This window comes from Aulonocara stuartgranti, assembly GCF_965226115.1.
Source record: "Aulonocara stuartgranti genome assembly, chromosome: 23".
NCBI lineage: Eukaryota > Metazoa > Chordata > Actinopteri > Cichliformes > Cichlidae > Aulonocara > Aulonocara stuartgranti.
In genome coordinates, this window is record NC_138958.1 from 14,138,056 (window position 1) to 14,155,241 (window position 17,186).

The 17,186-nt window shown below is 41.7% G+C and overlaps 2 protein-coding genes across 5 annotated transcripts; one reads left to right on the forward strand and one right to left on the reverse strand.

The window, feature by feature from the left end:
- Positions 1-1,059: 1,059 nt before the first annotated feature.
- LOC309701041 (tetratricopeptide repeat protein 39C-like) lies at positions 1,060-12,459 on the reverse strand. Its single transcript, XM_082525005.1, has 14 exons — positions 11,864-12,459; positions 11,075-11,123; positions 10,110-10,238; positions 9,547-9,661; positions 8,060-8,420; positions 6,943-7,111; positions 6,536-6,629; positions 6,330-6,437; positions 6,129-6,238; positions 4,265-4,388; positions 4,077-4,174; positions 3,883-3,987; positions 3,733-3,771; positions 1,060-3,633 (listed from the first exon to the last, which is right to left on the reverse strand). Exons 1-14 carry the CDS (start codon positions 12,007-12,009, stop codon positions 3,544-3,546), a joined length of 1,737 nt encoding a protein of 578 aa, XP_082381131.1. The 5' UTR covers positions 12,010-12,459; the 3' UTR covers positions 1,060-3,543.
- A 40-nt stretch (positions 12,460-12,499) lies between these two features.
- On the forward strand, positions 12,500-17,148 carry LOC309701042 (allantoinase, mitochondrial). Of its 4 annotated transcripts, none has more exons than XM_082525009.1 (11): positions 12,500-12,582; positions 13,583-13,734; positions 14,212-14,326; positions 14,439-14,585; positions 14,717-14,762; positions 14,901-14,994; positions 15,145-15,331; positions 15,430-15,568; positions 16,582-16,754; positions 16,822-16,854; positions 16,954-17,148. In XM_082525009.1, exons 2-11 carry the CDS (start codon positions 13,610-13,612, stop codon positions 17,101-17,103), a joined length of 1,209 nt encoding a protein of 402 aa, XP_082381135.1. In that variant the 5' UTR covers positions 12,500-12,582; positions 13,583-13,609; the 3' UTR covers positions 17,104-17,148. The 4 variants fall into 4 exon arrangements, with proteins under 4 accessions (XP_082381135.1, XP_082381132.1, XP_082381134.1 ...); XM_082525006.1 differs by lacking the exon at positions 12,500-12,582 and adding an exon at positions 12,596-13,432; XM_082525008.1 differs by lacking the exon at positions 12,500-12,582 and adding an exon at positions 12,596-13,432 and having other exon boundaries at positions 16,928-16,995.
- Positions 17,149-17,186: the final 38 nt, after the last annotated feature.

The window sequence follows — 17,186 nt, forward strand, 5'->3', positions numbered from 1 at the left end:
GCTAATTAACTTCCCATCATGCACTGAGCACTTCTGCTCCACTTCTGTCTTTTACTCTCAGTGTGTTAATTTATCACTACTGCATGTCAGTAACGTTGGTCCTCTTCCTCCCACCATGTGGTTTGTCCTGTCCTCGTATGCCCTTGATTATTTTTTCTTTTTTTGCCTTTTCTTTCATCCCCAACCATTTGCACCGTCCTTGAGCCTCATGCTGCCGAAGGTTTCTTAAAAAGGGAGTGTTTCCATCCCACCATCCCCATTTGATTGTTGGGGTTTGATGAGCACATTTGAATAATTTTCCATCACTGCATATTTTCAGCGAGTTCACATTATTATCGTGACTGTGCTCGGCTGTCATTGTGATGAAGGTGTGGTAAAAATCCAGCTTGTCGTATTCTGCACGCTTACTTTGAGATATAAAAAATGAAAGTGCATAGATAGATACATACATACAGCAGGATAAAACACAGCACAGGCCACAACGGTGTGATTAAATATACGCAGCATCTCATCACACACCAAAGGACCTCTGCCTCTGCAGGAAGAAGAGGCGGCTCTGCCCCTACTTGCAGAGAATATCGGTGTTCAGGGAGCCTGTGATCCAATAGGACTGCGAGATATTTATAAGAGTGCACATGAATGGAATTAAAATTTTAATGAATGTAATGTATTGCCATTTATATAATTCACCTAATCCCAAAAAGTTGATATAATGACTGAATAAATGACTTGAATGAGTAATGAAATGCTTTTCCCACTTCATGTTTTGCCAGAACTACTGAATCAACTATCTGGGATTTGCTCAACTACATTAATAGAGCATTAATCAAGTCAGTTCACCTAGCATGCATATTTTGGACCGTGGGAGGACGCTGGAGTTAGTAAAGATAAATTCAATGGGAATACATAGAAACTTGACAGCATAACAAACAGTTTCACAGACATTTTCTTGAAAGTGCAGTTATTGTGTGTCTACCAAAAGTCATCGGTGCAACATCACTTTTCGAAGGTGCAATTTCAGTCCAGAGGGAAGAGAAAAACACACACTGTTTACCTGGATTAATGGAGAACAGTTTATTGTTCAGTGACACATTTGAACACCATCATCCTGACTTGTAACTTTAATTCCAACATAATCTCGTGACAAAAGAAAATCTTTCGGTGACAGAAGTACTGGGTGCATTCAACTGCTCAACATTTACCACATGTTATATCCATCACAGCCACAAGGGATGATTAGCACTGTCTTACCAGGTATGTCAGCAAAATAAACCTTTAATTTTACAATGTGATGTGATGAAAAACACAGAGTCAGTGTGGAAAGCCTTTTTAAATGACTATATGATACCCTTCATTTGCTTGTATTGCTCGGATAACAAAAGCCTCGGAGTGCTTGTTCATAAAAGGCAGTTCTCTGCACAGAAGTTTTCATATGTACAGTGTTAAACTGGTTAAAAAGGTTGTCAAAACCACTCTCACCAATGTTCTTTGTCCAATACAAGATCATACTGAGTCAATTCAGCTGCTAACGCCAGCCATCACAGCAGTCAAACTAAAAACAGCATAAATACTGCTTGTAAAAAGTGCACCTCCTCTTATGTAATATATAAACTTGCCACTATTAAGAACTAATTCAAAAGCTTCAATCACTAAAACACTAACAAAAGAAGTCACTAGTAATATATGTTTATTACGCTGACATTTAGCAGCACCTTTCAAGAGGTAACATGACAGCACAGAAGGTACTGTATTATAATACCGTCATATATATATATGCAGGACTGGACACACAGGTACATTTGACTTCAGTACAGTCTTAAAGCCACTGTTACCCTGCCATGCCATGCATAGTGCACAGGAGCCACGCCCAGTGTCTTCACATAGCAACACCATGAGGGCATTGTGAAGTGTGGTCGTCTCATTTGTTAAAGTTCCAGCTACTTGAGCCGCTGTAAGATTAGGTGACCAGTGACGTTATTTAACTATTCCCATGTTAGTTTGCTAGTTTATTTCCACTGTGAATAGTAATGAAACTGTGTGACACGGTATGACTTGTTTCAGTGTCCGTTTTGTTCAAAGTCCACAGGCAGATTACTAAAATTTAGTCACCAAAAGCACGATTTTAACACTGAAGTGACAGTTGAAACATTAGCAAGCTATTTAATAATTTACAGACAGGTGACAAATTAAAGGAAAAGCCAATATTAGTAATTAATGAGGCCATACGATGGGATTCGCATGATATTTGTACTTATCGATCAACTCTGTGACCCTCATGTCTTATAGATGGAGGCACTGTCACCCTGGAATCGCCTTTAAGGATTAAACTGTTCCATTATAGGATAAAGCCGTACTGAAATGCAAAAATCTAGGGTTTATTTGAGCAGTTTTTTGAAGTAGTTGCAGTGATTCATATCTCTAAGAGAACAAGTGAATCAAAACCAAGACATCAAAATAACCTTCCACAGCATAACAGATCTCTTGGATCCCCTCAGGGCCCACTTGCGAGGAACATAGCCGCAGAGAGGCCGTTGCTGATGTCATAGTGCTGAACCGTCGGTTACTAAAATTCAGCTTTGTTGCTTTTTTATTCAAAACTGCTGATTTTTTTAAAAAAAATTCCGAAAGGTGACACGATAGAAACACCACTGCTCTCTTTCCATTAATTTGTCATCTGTCTGTATAAGAATGTATTAAATATATCAAATATTAAATTTTACTCACTCCTGTTCACAATATGTTATGTGGTAAAAAACAAACAAACAACTGAATTTAATTTAGCATTTTCTTTTTTATAGTTGGAGTGAGATGGCACAAATGTAAAAGCAATATTAACTGTATCTTATCCGTTTTAAAACTATTATTGAGGGAATTCCACTCTCATTAAGAGGTTGTGTGCTGAGTAAACTGCTCACTGAAGGGAGAGGCTTCATTAAAGTCATCCAAATACACAAGTTAATGAGGTACACTGTTACAAGCTAGCTTACACATATGCATGAGAAAAACACTTAAAGGAACAGTTAAAGATTGGAGGAAATGAGTTTGTTTGTTATTTTTCCCCAGGGATAAGGACTCATTTAGTTTCATCTACGTGGATCATATCCAGAAACAGGACATGGATGCCTTGGAGGTGAAAACAGCTATCGTAGCTGGATGTAAACTAAAAGAAACACATTCGTAAAGCTCCCAGAATTTCTTATTTAGATTTTAGCTTGATGTATATGAGTCACCTCATCATACAATGAAAATAATCTGCCCTAAAGTTTTTAATATTTCTTGCACCATGCAGCAACAACATAGGTTTTGGTGGCTAACTTGCTGGCTAACAATATACATCTATAAAAGTATAACTTTGAAAACTTTAGGCATAGTTTTAAGCCTGCTAGTAATAGCCACACTAGCTATTTTTATGATGACACTTGGTTGTCAGTCTGACTGGGTGGGGTAACAAACATGTATTTCCCCAAATCCTTCACTAATACATCAAACAGTTACTCTGAACGGCTTATAAATTCAGCCATTGATGCTCATAGTTGTCTGGAGTCACACAGGCACTACTTCCTTCAAAGAGGCCAGGGCTGAATGGATGCGAACATGAAGCCGGTTCTCAAAGTCATAGCCTGTAAAATCCTCCTAAAACATAATATAGACATGTATTAAAATGGGGTTTTTTTTGAGAAAACTGCAAATGAGTTCATTCTAATTCAAATAACTTATAATTTATTATTTTACCTTTGCTTGAAGTAGCAGTGATCTACCTTTTCCCACCGTCTGAATAGCAGCACAAAAACCATGGGGTTATAATTAGGCACGTAGTCGCAACAATATCCAACATCTCAGACAAATAAAAAAAAATCTAAAAGCTGTGACCAGCAAGCTGACCTCTGGCTTTGCAAGGAGTACACATCCCAGCTCATAGACGGCATACGGCTGAACGTATGAGTTGATCTGTCGTCCGTACTCATCTCTAGCAGCCAGCTGGAATGACTGGAAGGCCACAAAAAAGAGCAAAATGAGTAAATCTGCCAGTGTGGATCCACTGCAAAGCCTCTCAGTGTGTCGCTGCGGATTGATACCTGAACAGCGTCTCTCATATTTCCATGACATTTATGAATGGCACCGAGAAGGAGGTGTTTCAGGCCTCTGCACGAAGTGTCATCTATAGTCTGCAATACTGAACCCCCCCCCCCAAAACAGGAAATGATTACACAGGATAGATGATGACAAAGATAATGCTGATCTGAATTGTATGGGCTACACTCACCCTGATTCATTATCTGCAGTTTAGATGAGGAGCAGTTCTGCAGTGCTTTCCACAGATAAACAACTTCGATTACGCCAAGAATGCATAGCTCTCTGGAGGGCGACATCTTTCTCAGTCTCTCAGCCTGCAGGCAGGAGACAGAAAACATAGAAAAACATTAGAGAGGCTGTCGTACGGTGGAAGAGTCAGATATTTCACCAGAGGTCACCACTTACCACCACAAACACTTACTTGGCACAGAAACTGATTTCTTTTGGTTTTAATAGAAAGTCCTATTGGACACTCCCAGTCATTATTGTACGTAGAACTACACAGGATTGCTACATAAAAAGGCTTTTTTAATGTAACTCTCAAATGATTAAAACAAACTTGAAAGGCTAATGTTACTGCTTTTAATTACAATTTTAATGGTTGATTGTGCTGTTAAAATGTGTCTGTGGGGGAATAGCTGCCAGAAAGAAGAGGAAACAGTTCCATTTCTAAACTGAAGAAAGCTTCAACCCAATGTGAAACCCAAACCTTTAAACTCTGATCAACAAACTAGAGTAAGATTAAATATTTCCTTCTTTTCGTTTAAAAGGATTCATTTTTGTCCTCTGTTGAGTTGATTGTTGAGGCTAACTCTCTCTTGACAGCTTATGTTTTTCCACCTGAGAGCTTCCATGATCCATCCATCCATCCATCCATCCATCCATCCATCCATCCATCCATCCATCCATCTTCATCCGCTTTATCCGGGGCCGGGTCGCGGGGGCAGCAGCCTAAGCAGAGAGGCCCAGACCTCCCTCTCCCCAGCCACCTCCTCCAGCTTATCCGGGGGAACACCAAGGCGTTCCCAGGCCAGCCGAGAGATATAATCTCTCCAGCGTGTCCTGGGTCTGCCCCGGGTCCTCCTCCTGGTGGGACATGCCCGGAACACCAACCCCAGGAGGCGCCCAGGGGGCATCCTTGTCAGGTGCCCAAACCACCTCAGCTGGCTCCTTTCGATGTGGAGGAGCAGCGGCTCTACTCTGAGCCCCTCCCGGATGGCCGAACTTCTCACCCTATCTCTAAGGGAGAGGACCACCACCCTTCGGAGGAAGCTCATTTCCGCCGCTTGTATCCGCGATCTCGCTTCCATGATTTAAACTCAAAATAAAAAACAAAATATTTTTGGAGGTCTAAGACCAGAGAAGTGATTATTTAACTTATATACACTAGGTTTATTTTATGAGCATTAAGTTATTAGTTTATTATAAATAATGCCTTTCTGTCCACATGCAGTACCTTCACAAGCCACCAGGGTGCTGAAAAAATCCATAGAAACGAAATTTTATAAACATGGTTTTAACCTCTGAGTCTGAAAAGTGAAAGCAAGTCGCCTTAGTCTTGCATTCTTTCTACTGTCCAGCAGGTGGTGCTCAGGGTGGCACAAACACTGTTCCTGCACTGTTTTAAATGAATGAATGCTGAATGACAGTAAAGTAGTCCTTCTATTCTATTGTATTCTATTCTAAGTTGTATTTAAGACTATAGGAAAATGGGTGTTGGCTCTTTTCTCCTTTGACCTCAATAAACACCGTCCTCACAGGCTCACAGTCATTTTGAATAAAACATTTTGAATACACGTCCAGCTTGTAAAATATGATCATTATAGAAATGAGGCTTATCCAGGGCATGCTCGCTGGCTAAGAATAATGTGGCTACTCATTAGTCGTGATGGCTATGTTCATGTTTTGTACCATCCATGAATTAAATCAGGTACTAGATGTAACTTCTGTCCTGTGAAAATGTCACAGTTGACTTCAGCTGTGCAGTGAAGCGTCACTAGCTCTACTCTGTTTAAAAGAAAGAAAAGATAAAAAGGTGTCATCAGAGTGCCCACCCTTTTCACAGCAAACTGCTCAATCTGGTTGTTTTTTCTCTTGAAGAGCTTCTGCACGTCTTTGAAAACTCCACTTGCTCCATCCAGGTCTCCTGAAGCACCCTGACACACTGAAAAAACACACAAAGAGGACCATTTAGGAGCTAAACCAAAAGGAACAGCATCCTAACAGTGTCGCTTGTTAGTGTATGCCAGACCTACCTCCGGTCAAATACGCATAGTAGCACTGTGACCAGCGAGACTCATTCTTCAGTCTTTCGAATGCCCTGTATGCATCCTCAAAGTTCAGCTCTATCATGCTACACCAGCCTGTTTCAAGGAAAAGCAGGCAGAGTGCAATTAATCTATCACTGCAGTCTGCGCCAACAGCCAGTATGTCACAACTAACCTGATGAGGAAACACGTACCAATCTCATAGAGACACACATGCTGGATCTCTCTTTGGTCTGATGCAAGTTCTAATGCATCATGGAAACAGGCCAAAGCACTGTTGATATGGCACTGGGGACAGAGGAGAGAGCACACACACCAACAGGTAACGGTAATCATGTTAGACAGACTACATGCATGCGCTGGGTGATGGATCAGTAGGTGGTTGATTAGATGCTGGTGAGTTAATGAACCGTCTGACATGCATATTAAGTGCATGTGCTGAAAACACAGAGAGGTGAATGATATTTTTCATACTCTACTACAGTGAAGAATGTTTTGTCTACTGTGTATTTCTCATGGAGCGCAACACAAATAAACTATCTGCAGCTAATATGGACTTGCTGACTGATCTGTCGCTGACCATTACCGAAAGGTTACATACCTCTAGCCTTTGGACTCGTCCTTTAAAGAACATGAAAAGAGAGGAGTTGGGGTAAACCACCGACTTTCTCTGCAGAATAGCTTTCGCTTCCAGCAGCCCTGCATGCGTATCCGAGCCCTCCAGAGCAAAGAAAGGCAGCACTACGGTGTGGTACCACAAGAGGGCCAACCTGAGCAACAAAACAGGAGATTGAGCCCAGGGTGGTCAGATAACAGTTCTCACTACTTCAGTCTAAATCTCTGAAATGGAATTAAGCTTATAAACGTCTTGTCAATGTGGCTTAAAATTTGAGATTAAAAATTAATTCCCAAAGCTGACACGCAGCTCTCAAATAAACCTATTAGTGAGACTCTATTATCAGCTGCTTTTTCCAGGGTGAAGATAGGACCCTGATTGGCTAACAAGCTCTATGTTATGTAATCAAAAACCACAAAATAGCTGTTAAATGACCGTTGGTGAGACTGTTTTAAATTTAGAAGAGGGGGAAAAGAAGAACTCGTATGTGACGATCTTTTACTATATGCTATAATTAACAAGTAATTAAGCTTAAACAGAACCATTAAGAACCACTCAGCAATTCCTAATTTGTTTATTATTATTATTAATAATAATAATATTATTATCCTATCGCAGGAACTTGTGGGCCATTTTAGGGATGCAGGCATCTTTGCATGCTGTTTGAGTAACAGTAACTGCCTCCACTGGACCTCTTCAGGATTGTTTTTTTTAAAAAGGGAAAGGGTACATGCTTAGATGAAGGTACTTCTGAGTGCCGATGAAAAACTGCACTGTTTGCTTGTTGCACAAAACATTTCTAAAAGATGATGAAGAACAGCAGCTGCATTGCTCAAATAGCAGTATTTTTACACTGAAATGTCACCATCAGATATCAACCATCAACCATCTCTGTTCCCTTTATTGTTGTTAATATTTATGTTGTTTAAACTAACAAAATATGTCACCTCAGTTTAGTTTTATGGATCGTCCTTTTCTGCAATGGAATTAGAGGGTCTGAAACAGCAGATTAGGGAGCTGCTCACATATAAAACTTCTGCTCTGAGTTGCTGCTGTAGAAATGAGCCTGATGTAATAAACGGTAAGACCTCCGCTCACTCACGTAGCTAGAGGGGCCTTCATGTCCTTGCTCTCGCTTGCATACATAAGGGAGGAGAGGCCCTGGAGTCGGTCCCCAGGGAAACCCAGCAGGTTGATAATCTTGAGCAGGTGTGGCGGTACCATGGAGATGCACAGGTGGAAGAGGCCGTAACCGAAGCTGACTGAGCCCTTGAGGCGGTCCAGGGCTTCGGCTGTGACACCATTCTCCACGGGTGTATTGTGGTTGGCGTTGTCTGCTGAGAGGGAATCCTGGTTCCCAGAGGACCTCCGCTGATAGGCGTCCTGCAGCTGGCTGATGTCGCTGTGGCACTTATTGTACATTTTCCAAGCCTTACGGAGAATCCAGCCTCCTTTGATATACGCTGTCAGTGGAAACAGGAAATAAGATATTTTGGAGGACGCTCTGCACCGACATGCTGAGGTGGAAGAACAAACCCAGAAACCCAGAAGACAACTATAAAAAACTCTAAATCTTCTGTTATGGTTTTGAATTTATTGCTAATTTATCTAACTGATTGCAACAACCCATCCATGAAAGTAAGTCTTAGGCCTGACTATAAATTCTTACCATTTACTCAATATTTAACTTTATTAAGTGCCAAATTGTGTCAATTTCAGACCAGAAACAACTATACTTCATTTAGTTTGCTGTAGCAAGATTCTCACTGCTGGAAATACTGGAAATACACTGCTGGTGTATGATCTGTAACAAAAATGCTGAGAATCAGAAGAAGCTGGTAGAGTGTGCAGGAGAACAGGACAAAAGATGACAATTTAATCACTGTGAACTCTCCAGTTACTTGCACTATCTCACACAGTCTCACATGGATATTACACAGACTCCGTGCTACAGATCTTTGAACGTCTAATCTTGACAGAATCAGACATTTGCACTCTCACATCTTTCAGGCGGCAAATTACATAAGAAATGAGGATCACCTGAGAACCATTGAGCTGAATTTCTGTGTTATTATTTCATTAATCGCTTAACACTTTTTAAAACAAAACTCATATGAGTAAGTGGGTGTTTGGTGACAAATCTCCATCACTCTGATCTATGCTATTATACAGATTCGCCAAGGCAGGTGAGTCTGCTGCCTGACCTCCGGTGTAAGACACTTACACTGAAGGTCGTGGACAAGCATGGACCATCTACTGCACTTGCAGGACAGGCTTTACTAACCAAAACAACAAGATTCTTCCTCTGAGGGCACTAACATCCAACCCTGTGTCTGTCACCACTTGCACCTCTCTTAGCTTTTCACTTGAGTTAAATTTAAAGTTCAAGAACATCCCACAGGTTCGTTAAGTTAATGAATCATGCAAAATAATCAGAATTATAATGTCAAGTACAAGTTCAACAATCAAGCAAACCTAGTCATGATAGACCAACAGCAATCTAACCCCCCACTTTCCCACACACTGGTTTACTTCATGAATGATGCAGATTCAGATCATACCGGCTTGTGATGGTTCTTTGTTTATTACCTGAGAGTTCCTGTTTGACAAAAGAGAGCACAGCAAGGTATACTTGGCAGTCGGCGACGATTATCTGTCTCTGCAGGCGGTCCACGACAACAACGCCGGACCGTTGAGAGTCCATCTGTAACACGCACACACAGGCACACGTCTTTAGTTGCCAGCATGCATCTCGTTTCCCCAGCGGTTGGCAGGCATGAGGGACGGGGAGTTTCCTGAATGACCCTCCACTCCTCACCCAGTTTGTTGATTAAATTTCCCAGGAGTACTAATTGAATCTGTGAGTGAGTTTGGCATGATCTCATTGCTGCCTGCATCATTACGCCTAAAGCTGAGGATCCTAACATAGTTATCTGGATTGCAGCCTGTACCGGCCGTGATACAAGAAGATGCCAGCAACAGTGGAATCCATCTAAATCTGTACTAACAGTATCTCTGGATTTCAGTTCAGCCCCAAATGTAATGGAAGCTCTCTTATCAGTTTTGTCTACAGTTTTTTTTCAGCGCCCTCCAGAAAGTCCTATAATATACACTTTGAATTCTTCCTTTTTTTTTAATAGCGTTGCACTTACACTCTTTTTAATCTTGTTCCTGATTGTCTCTATGACTCCAGCGCTGTCGCTCTCACACAGTTTCTCAGTGGTCCTCAGATCATCACAGGCAGTCTGCATCTTCTCCTCCTCAAATGTCATCATGGCATTCTGCAGTGAAAGGCAGGAAAAAAGTCCTTGTCTGGTGATATTTCATTGCTTCACATTAGTACTATCTTGATATGAATTTGTATTGTTTTGTAAGGCATTTTTATGCATTAGCTAGCTTACAATCTAAGAGTGAAGGAGCATTATGTAATAGCTTTAAAAGCAGGAAAGGACAAAGGGCTCTTTCTACAAAATAATGAATGGAGGAACACGGTGACATCTGTGCAGCTGTGTTTGGGATGGCTGAAAAGATGCAGCCCAGCAGAATACACACACAGGGTGAAATGCTAAATATAAAACAAGAATAATTTCTTACATTGACATAAGAAATTAATTTTGTGGTTTTATACTAGCTTGTAATAATATTATGCATGATGCATTAAATGCCACTGGGCATGTGTGAGTGCCTGCAATGATTGGTCAGATGTCAGCACCCCCAACAGCCTTCAGGGCCATTTAGCATCTGGGGACAGAGGATGACATCATGCTGTGCGACTGTCGACACGAGTGGGAGTGACACAGCAGTGTCTGTGAGTGTGTGTGTGTGTGTGACAACCATGCTGTGAAAAATCTCCTTCTGCCATTATTGAAGCATTTCAGTAATGTGCTTCACTGCAAGAGTGATGCTGATCTTGAGAGGAGGAAGCATCCATTATGTTAATGGATTTAAAAGCAAATCAAAGGAGAGGATGTAGTGGTGACAATGAGGTCCTAATACCTGGGTGAACTGCGATGGGATGGCCATTATTTTAACTCTGCTCTTGCATCTTTCACACCTCTTTCAGTGCATTGCTATTTTTTCTACCAACTTTTTTGGACTACTGGCTAAGAAAACTCACCAGAAAGCTGACAAAACTGGCCCCAAAGCTCATCAATGGGCTCTGGCCCCTGTGAAGAAACAAAAAACCAGAGAACAAGAAAAAAATCTTTATTATGCTTTTTGTGTATTTTTGGGGTGTCCTGCAAAACCAAGATGAACATTTTTAAAAGGAGCTGCAGACAGTAACTTTTTCTGTTGGCACAAACAGAGCAGAAACAAGTCTCATCTTAAGCTGTCATGACCGCTGCCAAGGACTATCTGTCTGACATGCAAGGAGAAAAATGCAAGTGTCTCAGTGCATACATTTAGCGAGGCCACGTAGGGCTGCAACAAACAAGTATCATTAATCTGTTGTGCCAGAAAAAATATCCTTTATCCTTCACGACTCTTCAGAGCTAAAGCTGAAATCCCAAAATGATTTATCTCGACCAATAAGTTAAAATACATTTAAACTGATTTACATTTATTACAATGTACTACAAAATCACCAAATACTTTCATGATAGAAAATACAGTAATAAAGTAACTGACATCGTTTAACATTTTCTTTGATTTCTTAACTTGTTATATCTGTCACCTGGTTTCTTAATTTCAACTCTAGTGCTATGACTTCCATTTTAAAGGTGGTGACATAAATCAGACAGATCCTCAAAGATAGTAAAGTTCTTTAAAAAATATTCTTCCGTTTGAGGTATATGTGGATCCATAGGGACATACTGTACTGTGTATATAGTGTTTCAGACTTAAAAAATGTCACTAAATTGTAGACTTCAGCAAGATTGCAGCGATTAATGCGCAAAATAATTACCTGTATCTCCTGAACAGCTCGTCGCTTTCCTTGAAGCCGTTGTTGAGCAGCATGTTAATGCCTTGCAGAGCCATCTCAGCATCATCTATGTGCTCTGCCTTCTCCTCTACCTGCTGCTGCTGCTGGGACTGCTCGGGACCCGCCATTGTTTATACCACAGCTCAGCGGCTGTTGGCTCAAACCAACGCAATAAAGAACAAAAGACGATGTTGTTTCTTCCCTCAGCCAAACCCGCATTGGTTTATTTCCACTGAGATAAGAGAACACGTTGAACAGAGACGCGCCAGCGGCCGGCTAAAGAAAAAAAAAAGAAGATGTGCAGCTTCCGCAGGCTCCAGACGTCTGTGCACCTCAGGGATGGGCACCGATGTCCCAGTCAGGCTCTATCACACTGCACTCCTACAGTTTACAGTTAGCATTGTAGTTGTAAGCTCAGTCAAACGCCGGCACGCGGTTATTTGTTACCAAATCAGCCATCCGTCAGTTTTCCTCCAGATCTTGAGATCCGTGCAGCAACACCCGATGCATTACATAACGCGGCTGCTGTGCTGCTCTGACAGCCCCACGTAATGCGCTCGTCAAACGGCCTGGCGTCATAACGCACAGCGCATCGCCGGGAGGATGAAGGGATGGAGGCTGAATCCTGTCAGCCTCCATCCCTCACACTCACCCCACGCCCACAGACAGCCAAAGCCAGCAGCAGGCTGCAGTGATGACAGGTGAGGAGGATCACATCTGTCGGATTTGCGCACGAGATTTTTATTTTTTTAAATACTTGTCAGAATCGGCGCAGATGTGTGCTCAAAACTGATTCGGTTTAAAAAAAAAGTGTAAATCTACATTTTTAAGTTAAATCCGTTTCATTGTAAAATACGATCAAACAAATAATAGATTATTGTAGCCCTTTTACCTTACAGTATAAAGTGCCTTGAGATGACTCCTGTTGTGGTTTTCGTTATATAAATAAAGTTTAATTGAATTAATTTTAAAAGTGATATTGGTCATCATATCTATTACTATACTATATTCAGACATTCAAATAAGCCCCCTGAAATATGTTAAATGAAATATTTAAATGGAGCTGAAAAAAATCTGTCTCAAACATGAAGTATGAAAATGCCTTTAAAAGAAAAAGTATCAGTATTAGTACATGCAGTATCAGACACCACTCAACATGCTCACAATTTGTCATATGTCCTCTAGAATCAGTATATTTTATGGTCCTACTTGTGAAATTTCATACAAACCGTGCATGACTGGCCCTGCATGTCACGTGGCCAAACAAAGGTCAATAAGCCCGTTCAGTAGAGGGTTGTGCCTCCACATAGGGCAACTGAGCTGCTCAGATTTTATCTAGAGTTCAGAGGAATATTAGTGAGAGTCTAGGGTACTCAACTCAATAACAGTCAATAAAAAAGAAACATGGAACTCGGATCAACAGTCAGTGCTGTGAGGAGTACGAGGGTGCTGGATGGTGACAAAGTACGTCCTGCAGTTGTAGTTATAAAGGATGGGAAGATACATGAAATAGTCTCGAGCTGCAGCTTTTCTGAGGATGTGGCCTGTCAGGTAAGCTGGGTCTCACTTCTCAGAACACTGCTCAGGATAATTCGCCTGTCTGTAAAATTGTAATTCACTGATTTAACACTCCTGAAGATCTTATTTCTCTCAGATGCTTGATTCATTGCATTGTTTAAAAAACTTTTCTGTGGTTGGAAGGTGCTGGATGTGGGTGACAGCGTGGTGATGCCAGGCATTGTAGACTGCCACGTTCACGTGAATGAACCAGGCCGTACCTCCTGGGAGGGTTTCTGGACCGCCACCAGAGCTGCAGCAGCCGGAGGGGTGACGACGATTGTGGACATGCCGCTGTAAGTTGGAGACTTCACCAATTCAGAAATCAGTCCCTGCAGTCTGATCAGACAAGGTCACTGGCAGAGCGTGCAGGGTAAACAGACTGCAAAATAAATGTTGTTTTCCTCAGGCAAACATCAAAATGAATCTGAGAAGCACTGTACGTCAATGGCTTGGTTTAAAATGTCAAGGCTGAAATTTTTATTTGTGAGCAACACTTTATTCTAAGAATTATACTTACAGTGAATGAGTTTAGGGTAACTGGAAAAAGTTTAAAGCTAGAAAACAAAACATAACGATGCAGTCTTGCCTGACGGGTTAAATATAGCACAAATAATGAAAAAAGTAATAGTAACGTAACATGTCTTCTTTATCAGTTTTATGTTTTATTCTATGGCTGAAAAGATTTTTGGCTTTGGCCTGGGACCATTTTAGAAAGATTATTTTTAAACAGTAGACATGAAGCTCTCATCAGGCCTTTGTTATTCACACAGAAACAGCATCCCTCCCACCACAACTCTTGGAAATTTTCACGAGAAGCTGCGGGAGGCAACAGGGAAGTGTTTTGTGGATGTAGCCTTCTGGGGAGGCGTGGTCCCTGGCAATCAGGTAATGTGTGCACAGCTTTAGCATGATGAACTCTACAAACAGGCCAGGTTGTAAAAAAGCAAACACAAAAAATCAAGACTAAAGAAAACGCTCCATGAATGTCTCCTTGCAGCTCCATCTACGTCCAATGATCCAGGCTGGAGTGGCTGGCTTCAAGTGTTTTCTCATCCATAGCGGGGTGGATGAGTTCCCCCATGTAAATGACAGCGATCTACATACAGCCATGAAGCAGCTGCAAGGCACAGGAAGCGTCCTGCTGGTAATTTACAAACCAAAACATCTTACGTAACATTAAGTTCTCTTACTCTGTGTGTGATTTGCCTTTAGTTTGCACACAGAACATTGCCAGATGAAATAAAAAAATAAGCCTTTTTCTCCTGTCTCCTCCAGTTTCATGCAGAGAGGGACGTTTGGGAAGGAAAAGGAGAGACTGGTGGTAACAATCATTACAGTGTTTTATGAAAATACTTAAAAATATAATGTAGTCAGTGTCCAAAATTCATCCATCCTTTATCCTTTTTATTTGTTTTTACACTAATAAACACTGATATTTTCTTACCCAACCCCATGTTAGACCCTTGCCAGTACTCCACCTTCTTGCGGTCCAGGCCAGACGTCATGGAAACCGAAGCTATTCGTGTTGTCACAGAGCTTTGCCTGCAGTACAGGTGAGAAAATCATCATGTTAACGAATAACCATAATATCATAGTTCATATATTTGTATAGGTTCTGTTTGTAGCAGGAAAAAATAGAGTCATTCCATAAGAAAATCAACCAAAGGGAGACACTGATGTTTCTTATAATATCCCTGCTCCAGGGTTCGCTGCCACATAGTTCACTTGTCTTCTGCAAAGCCACTGAAACTGATTGAGGAAGCACGGCAGGCTGGAGCTCCTCTGACTGTGGAGACCACCCACCACTATCTCAGCCTGTGTGCAGAAGACATACCTGCAGGGGCCACGCAATTTAAGTGCTGCCCACCCATCAGAGGATCTGTTAACCGAGTAAACAATCATATGTACAGAAGACACAAAGTTGACTATTTTCAGCAAACAACAACAAAAAGCTACTCTCTGACTGAATTTTTTTTTTTCCCCACCAGGAGCAGCTATGGTCTGCGCTGAAAGCTGGACAGATTGACATGGTGGTCTCAGACCACTCCCCCTGCACCACCGACTTGAAGAAACTGGACAGTGGAGACTTCACACAGGCTTGGGGAGGGATTTCTTCTTTACAGTTTGGTACTGACTCGTCCAAACACAAATGCAGAATATTTAATATTCAGTAGCAACTATCAAAAAGGCAGGCAGACCTTAATGTCTGCCACGGTCCCGGGACCTCAGCAGCCTACATCAACCCCTTCTGCATATCATACCGGCAAAGTTGATGCCACCTGCCTGCAGTTACTGCTGCCTCAGCAAGCCTCTCTCCTCCATAATTAATGTCATGTCAGATGCGTGATCTGTTCTGTATCCTGAGGAGGTCTTGCTGCAGCTTTCCAAGTATTTGTTTGGTGCAATGGAAAGACCAAATGCCAAAACTGTATTTGGATGACAGTAATGTGAATTGTTAACAGGCATTCGCATCAATAGTAACTGCAGATGGAGAAACTATTCTACTCAACTACTGCAACATAACGTAGTGTTTCAGACAATACAATTATAATCACAGCACTTTCAGCACTTTTATAGTACCTCGTATAATAGTGAACGCTCTAGTGAGAATCAACCACTTGATATGAATAGAAGAGATGATGTCTCTGTGTGTTAGCCCTCTGACAGACTGGTGACCTGTCCAGGGTGTAATCTGCCTCTCACTGTATGACAGCTGGGTTAGGCTCCAACCCCCCGACCCTGAATGAGATAAGCAGAAGAAAATGGATGGATGGATTACAAATGAATTCTAATCCGTGGAATATTACAGGGATATGCTTCTTTTCTTTTGGGTTGGATTAGCTGCCCCCTGCCCCCACATATCCCCATAATGCTTTTGACAATCACTGACAGTCAGTCAAAGTTCACAGGAAGGTAAACATGAACGAGTTCCAGTTTAAAGCAATCATTTACTGTTCTGCCTCAGTGAGAGAGCGGTCAAAGTGTGACACCAACACGTCTCGTGACAGTGATACGCAGTGTTTCGCCTCATACAATCTTATTATTAAAGGACAAATAGAATTAAGGAGTGGAAAAACTCTGATTTGATTAGTCTCAGTTCAGTTCTCAGTGATCTTCTTTATTACTCTCATCGTTTTCAGGCTTGTCTCTGTTCTGGAGTTCAGCCAGTAAACGAGGTTTTCAGCTCCCTGATGTTGTGAGGCTCCTGAGCCAAAAAACAGCTCAGCTGTGTTGCCTCGACAGCCGGAAGGGCTGCCTTGCCCCCAGTTATGATGCCGACTTGGTCGTGTGGGACCCAGAGAGAGAGTTTGAGGTAAGAAACCATAAACAGTCATCATATCCTGAGGCAGATGTCTTTCATCCTTTGCTGTGTTTCACAGATTCAAGAAGAAAACATACATCATAAAAACAAGGTAAATACAATCACTGAGAAAATTTTAACATAAACACTGTATGATGAGTTGACGAGTGTTGTTTGTATAACAGTTTGCTGTTTGTGACTGTGCAATCAGCTGACTCCTTACCTTGGCCTCAAACTGCAAGGGGCCGTGCGCGCCACCATCCTGAGGGGACGGCTCGTGTACGAAGATGGCAGCTTCTGCGCCGAACCTCTGGGGAAGCATCTCCTCATCCCTCAGAAGACAAATCAGGCCCAACTGTGAAGCACAATGACAAGCTGTCATAATAAACCTCAAATATTCAATTCACCACTGATTCTCACTGAGTGATGGTTAAAAAGTTATTG

Bases quoted from the DNA above. Each gene is read 5' to 3' on its own strand.
- LOC309701041 (XM_082525005.1), bottom strand. From the start codon at position 12,009: ATGGCGGGTCCCGAGCAGTCCCAGCAGCAGCAGCAGGTAGAGGAGAAG. The intron at 11,124-11,863 runs GTAATTATTTTG...GTTTCTTCACAG, and splicing joins GAGCTGTTCAGGAGATACAG to GGGCCAGAGCCCATTGATGA. The intron at 7,112-8,059 runs GTGAGTGAGCGG...TTTGTTGCTCAG, and splicing joins ATGAAGGCCCCTCTAGCTAC to GTTGGCCCTCTTGTGGTACC.
- LOC309701042 (XM_082525006.1), top strand. From the start codon at position 13,286: ATGGAACTCGGATCAACAGTCAGTGCTGTGAGGAGTACGAGGGTGCTG. The intron at 13,735-14,211 runs GTAAGTTGGAGA...TTATTCACACAG, and splicing joins ACGATTGTGGACATGCCGCT to AAACAGCATCCCTCCCACCA. The intron at 14,995-15,144 runs GTGAGAAAATCA...TCCCTGCTCCAG, and splicing joins GAGCTTTGCCTGCAGTACAG to GGTTCGCTGCCACATAGTTC.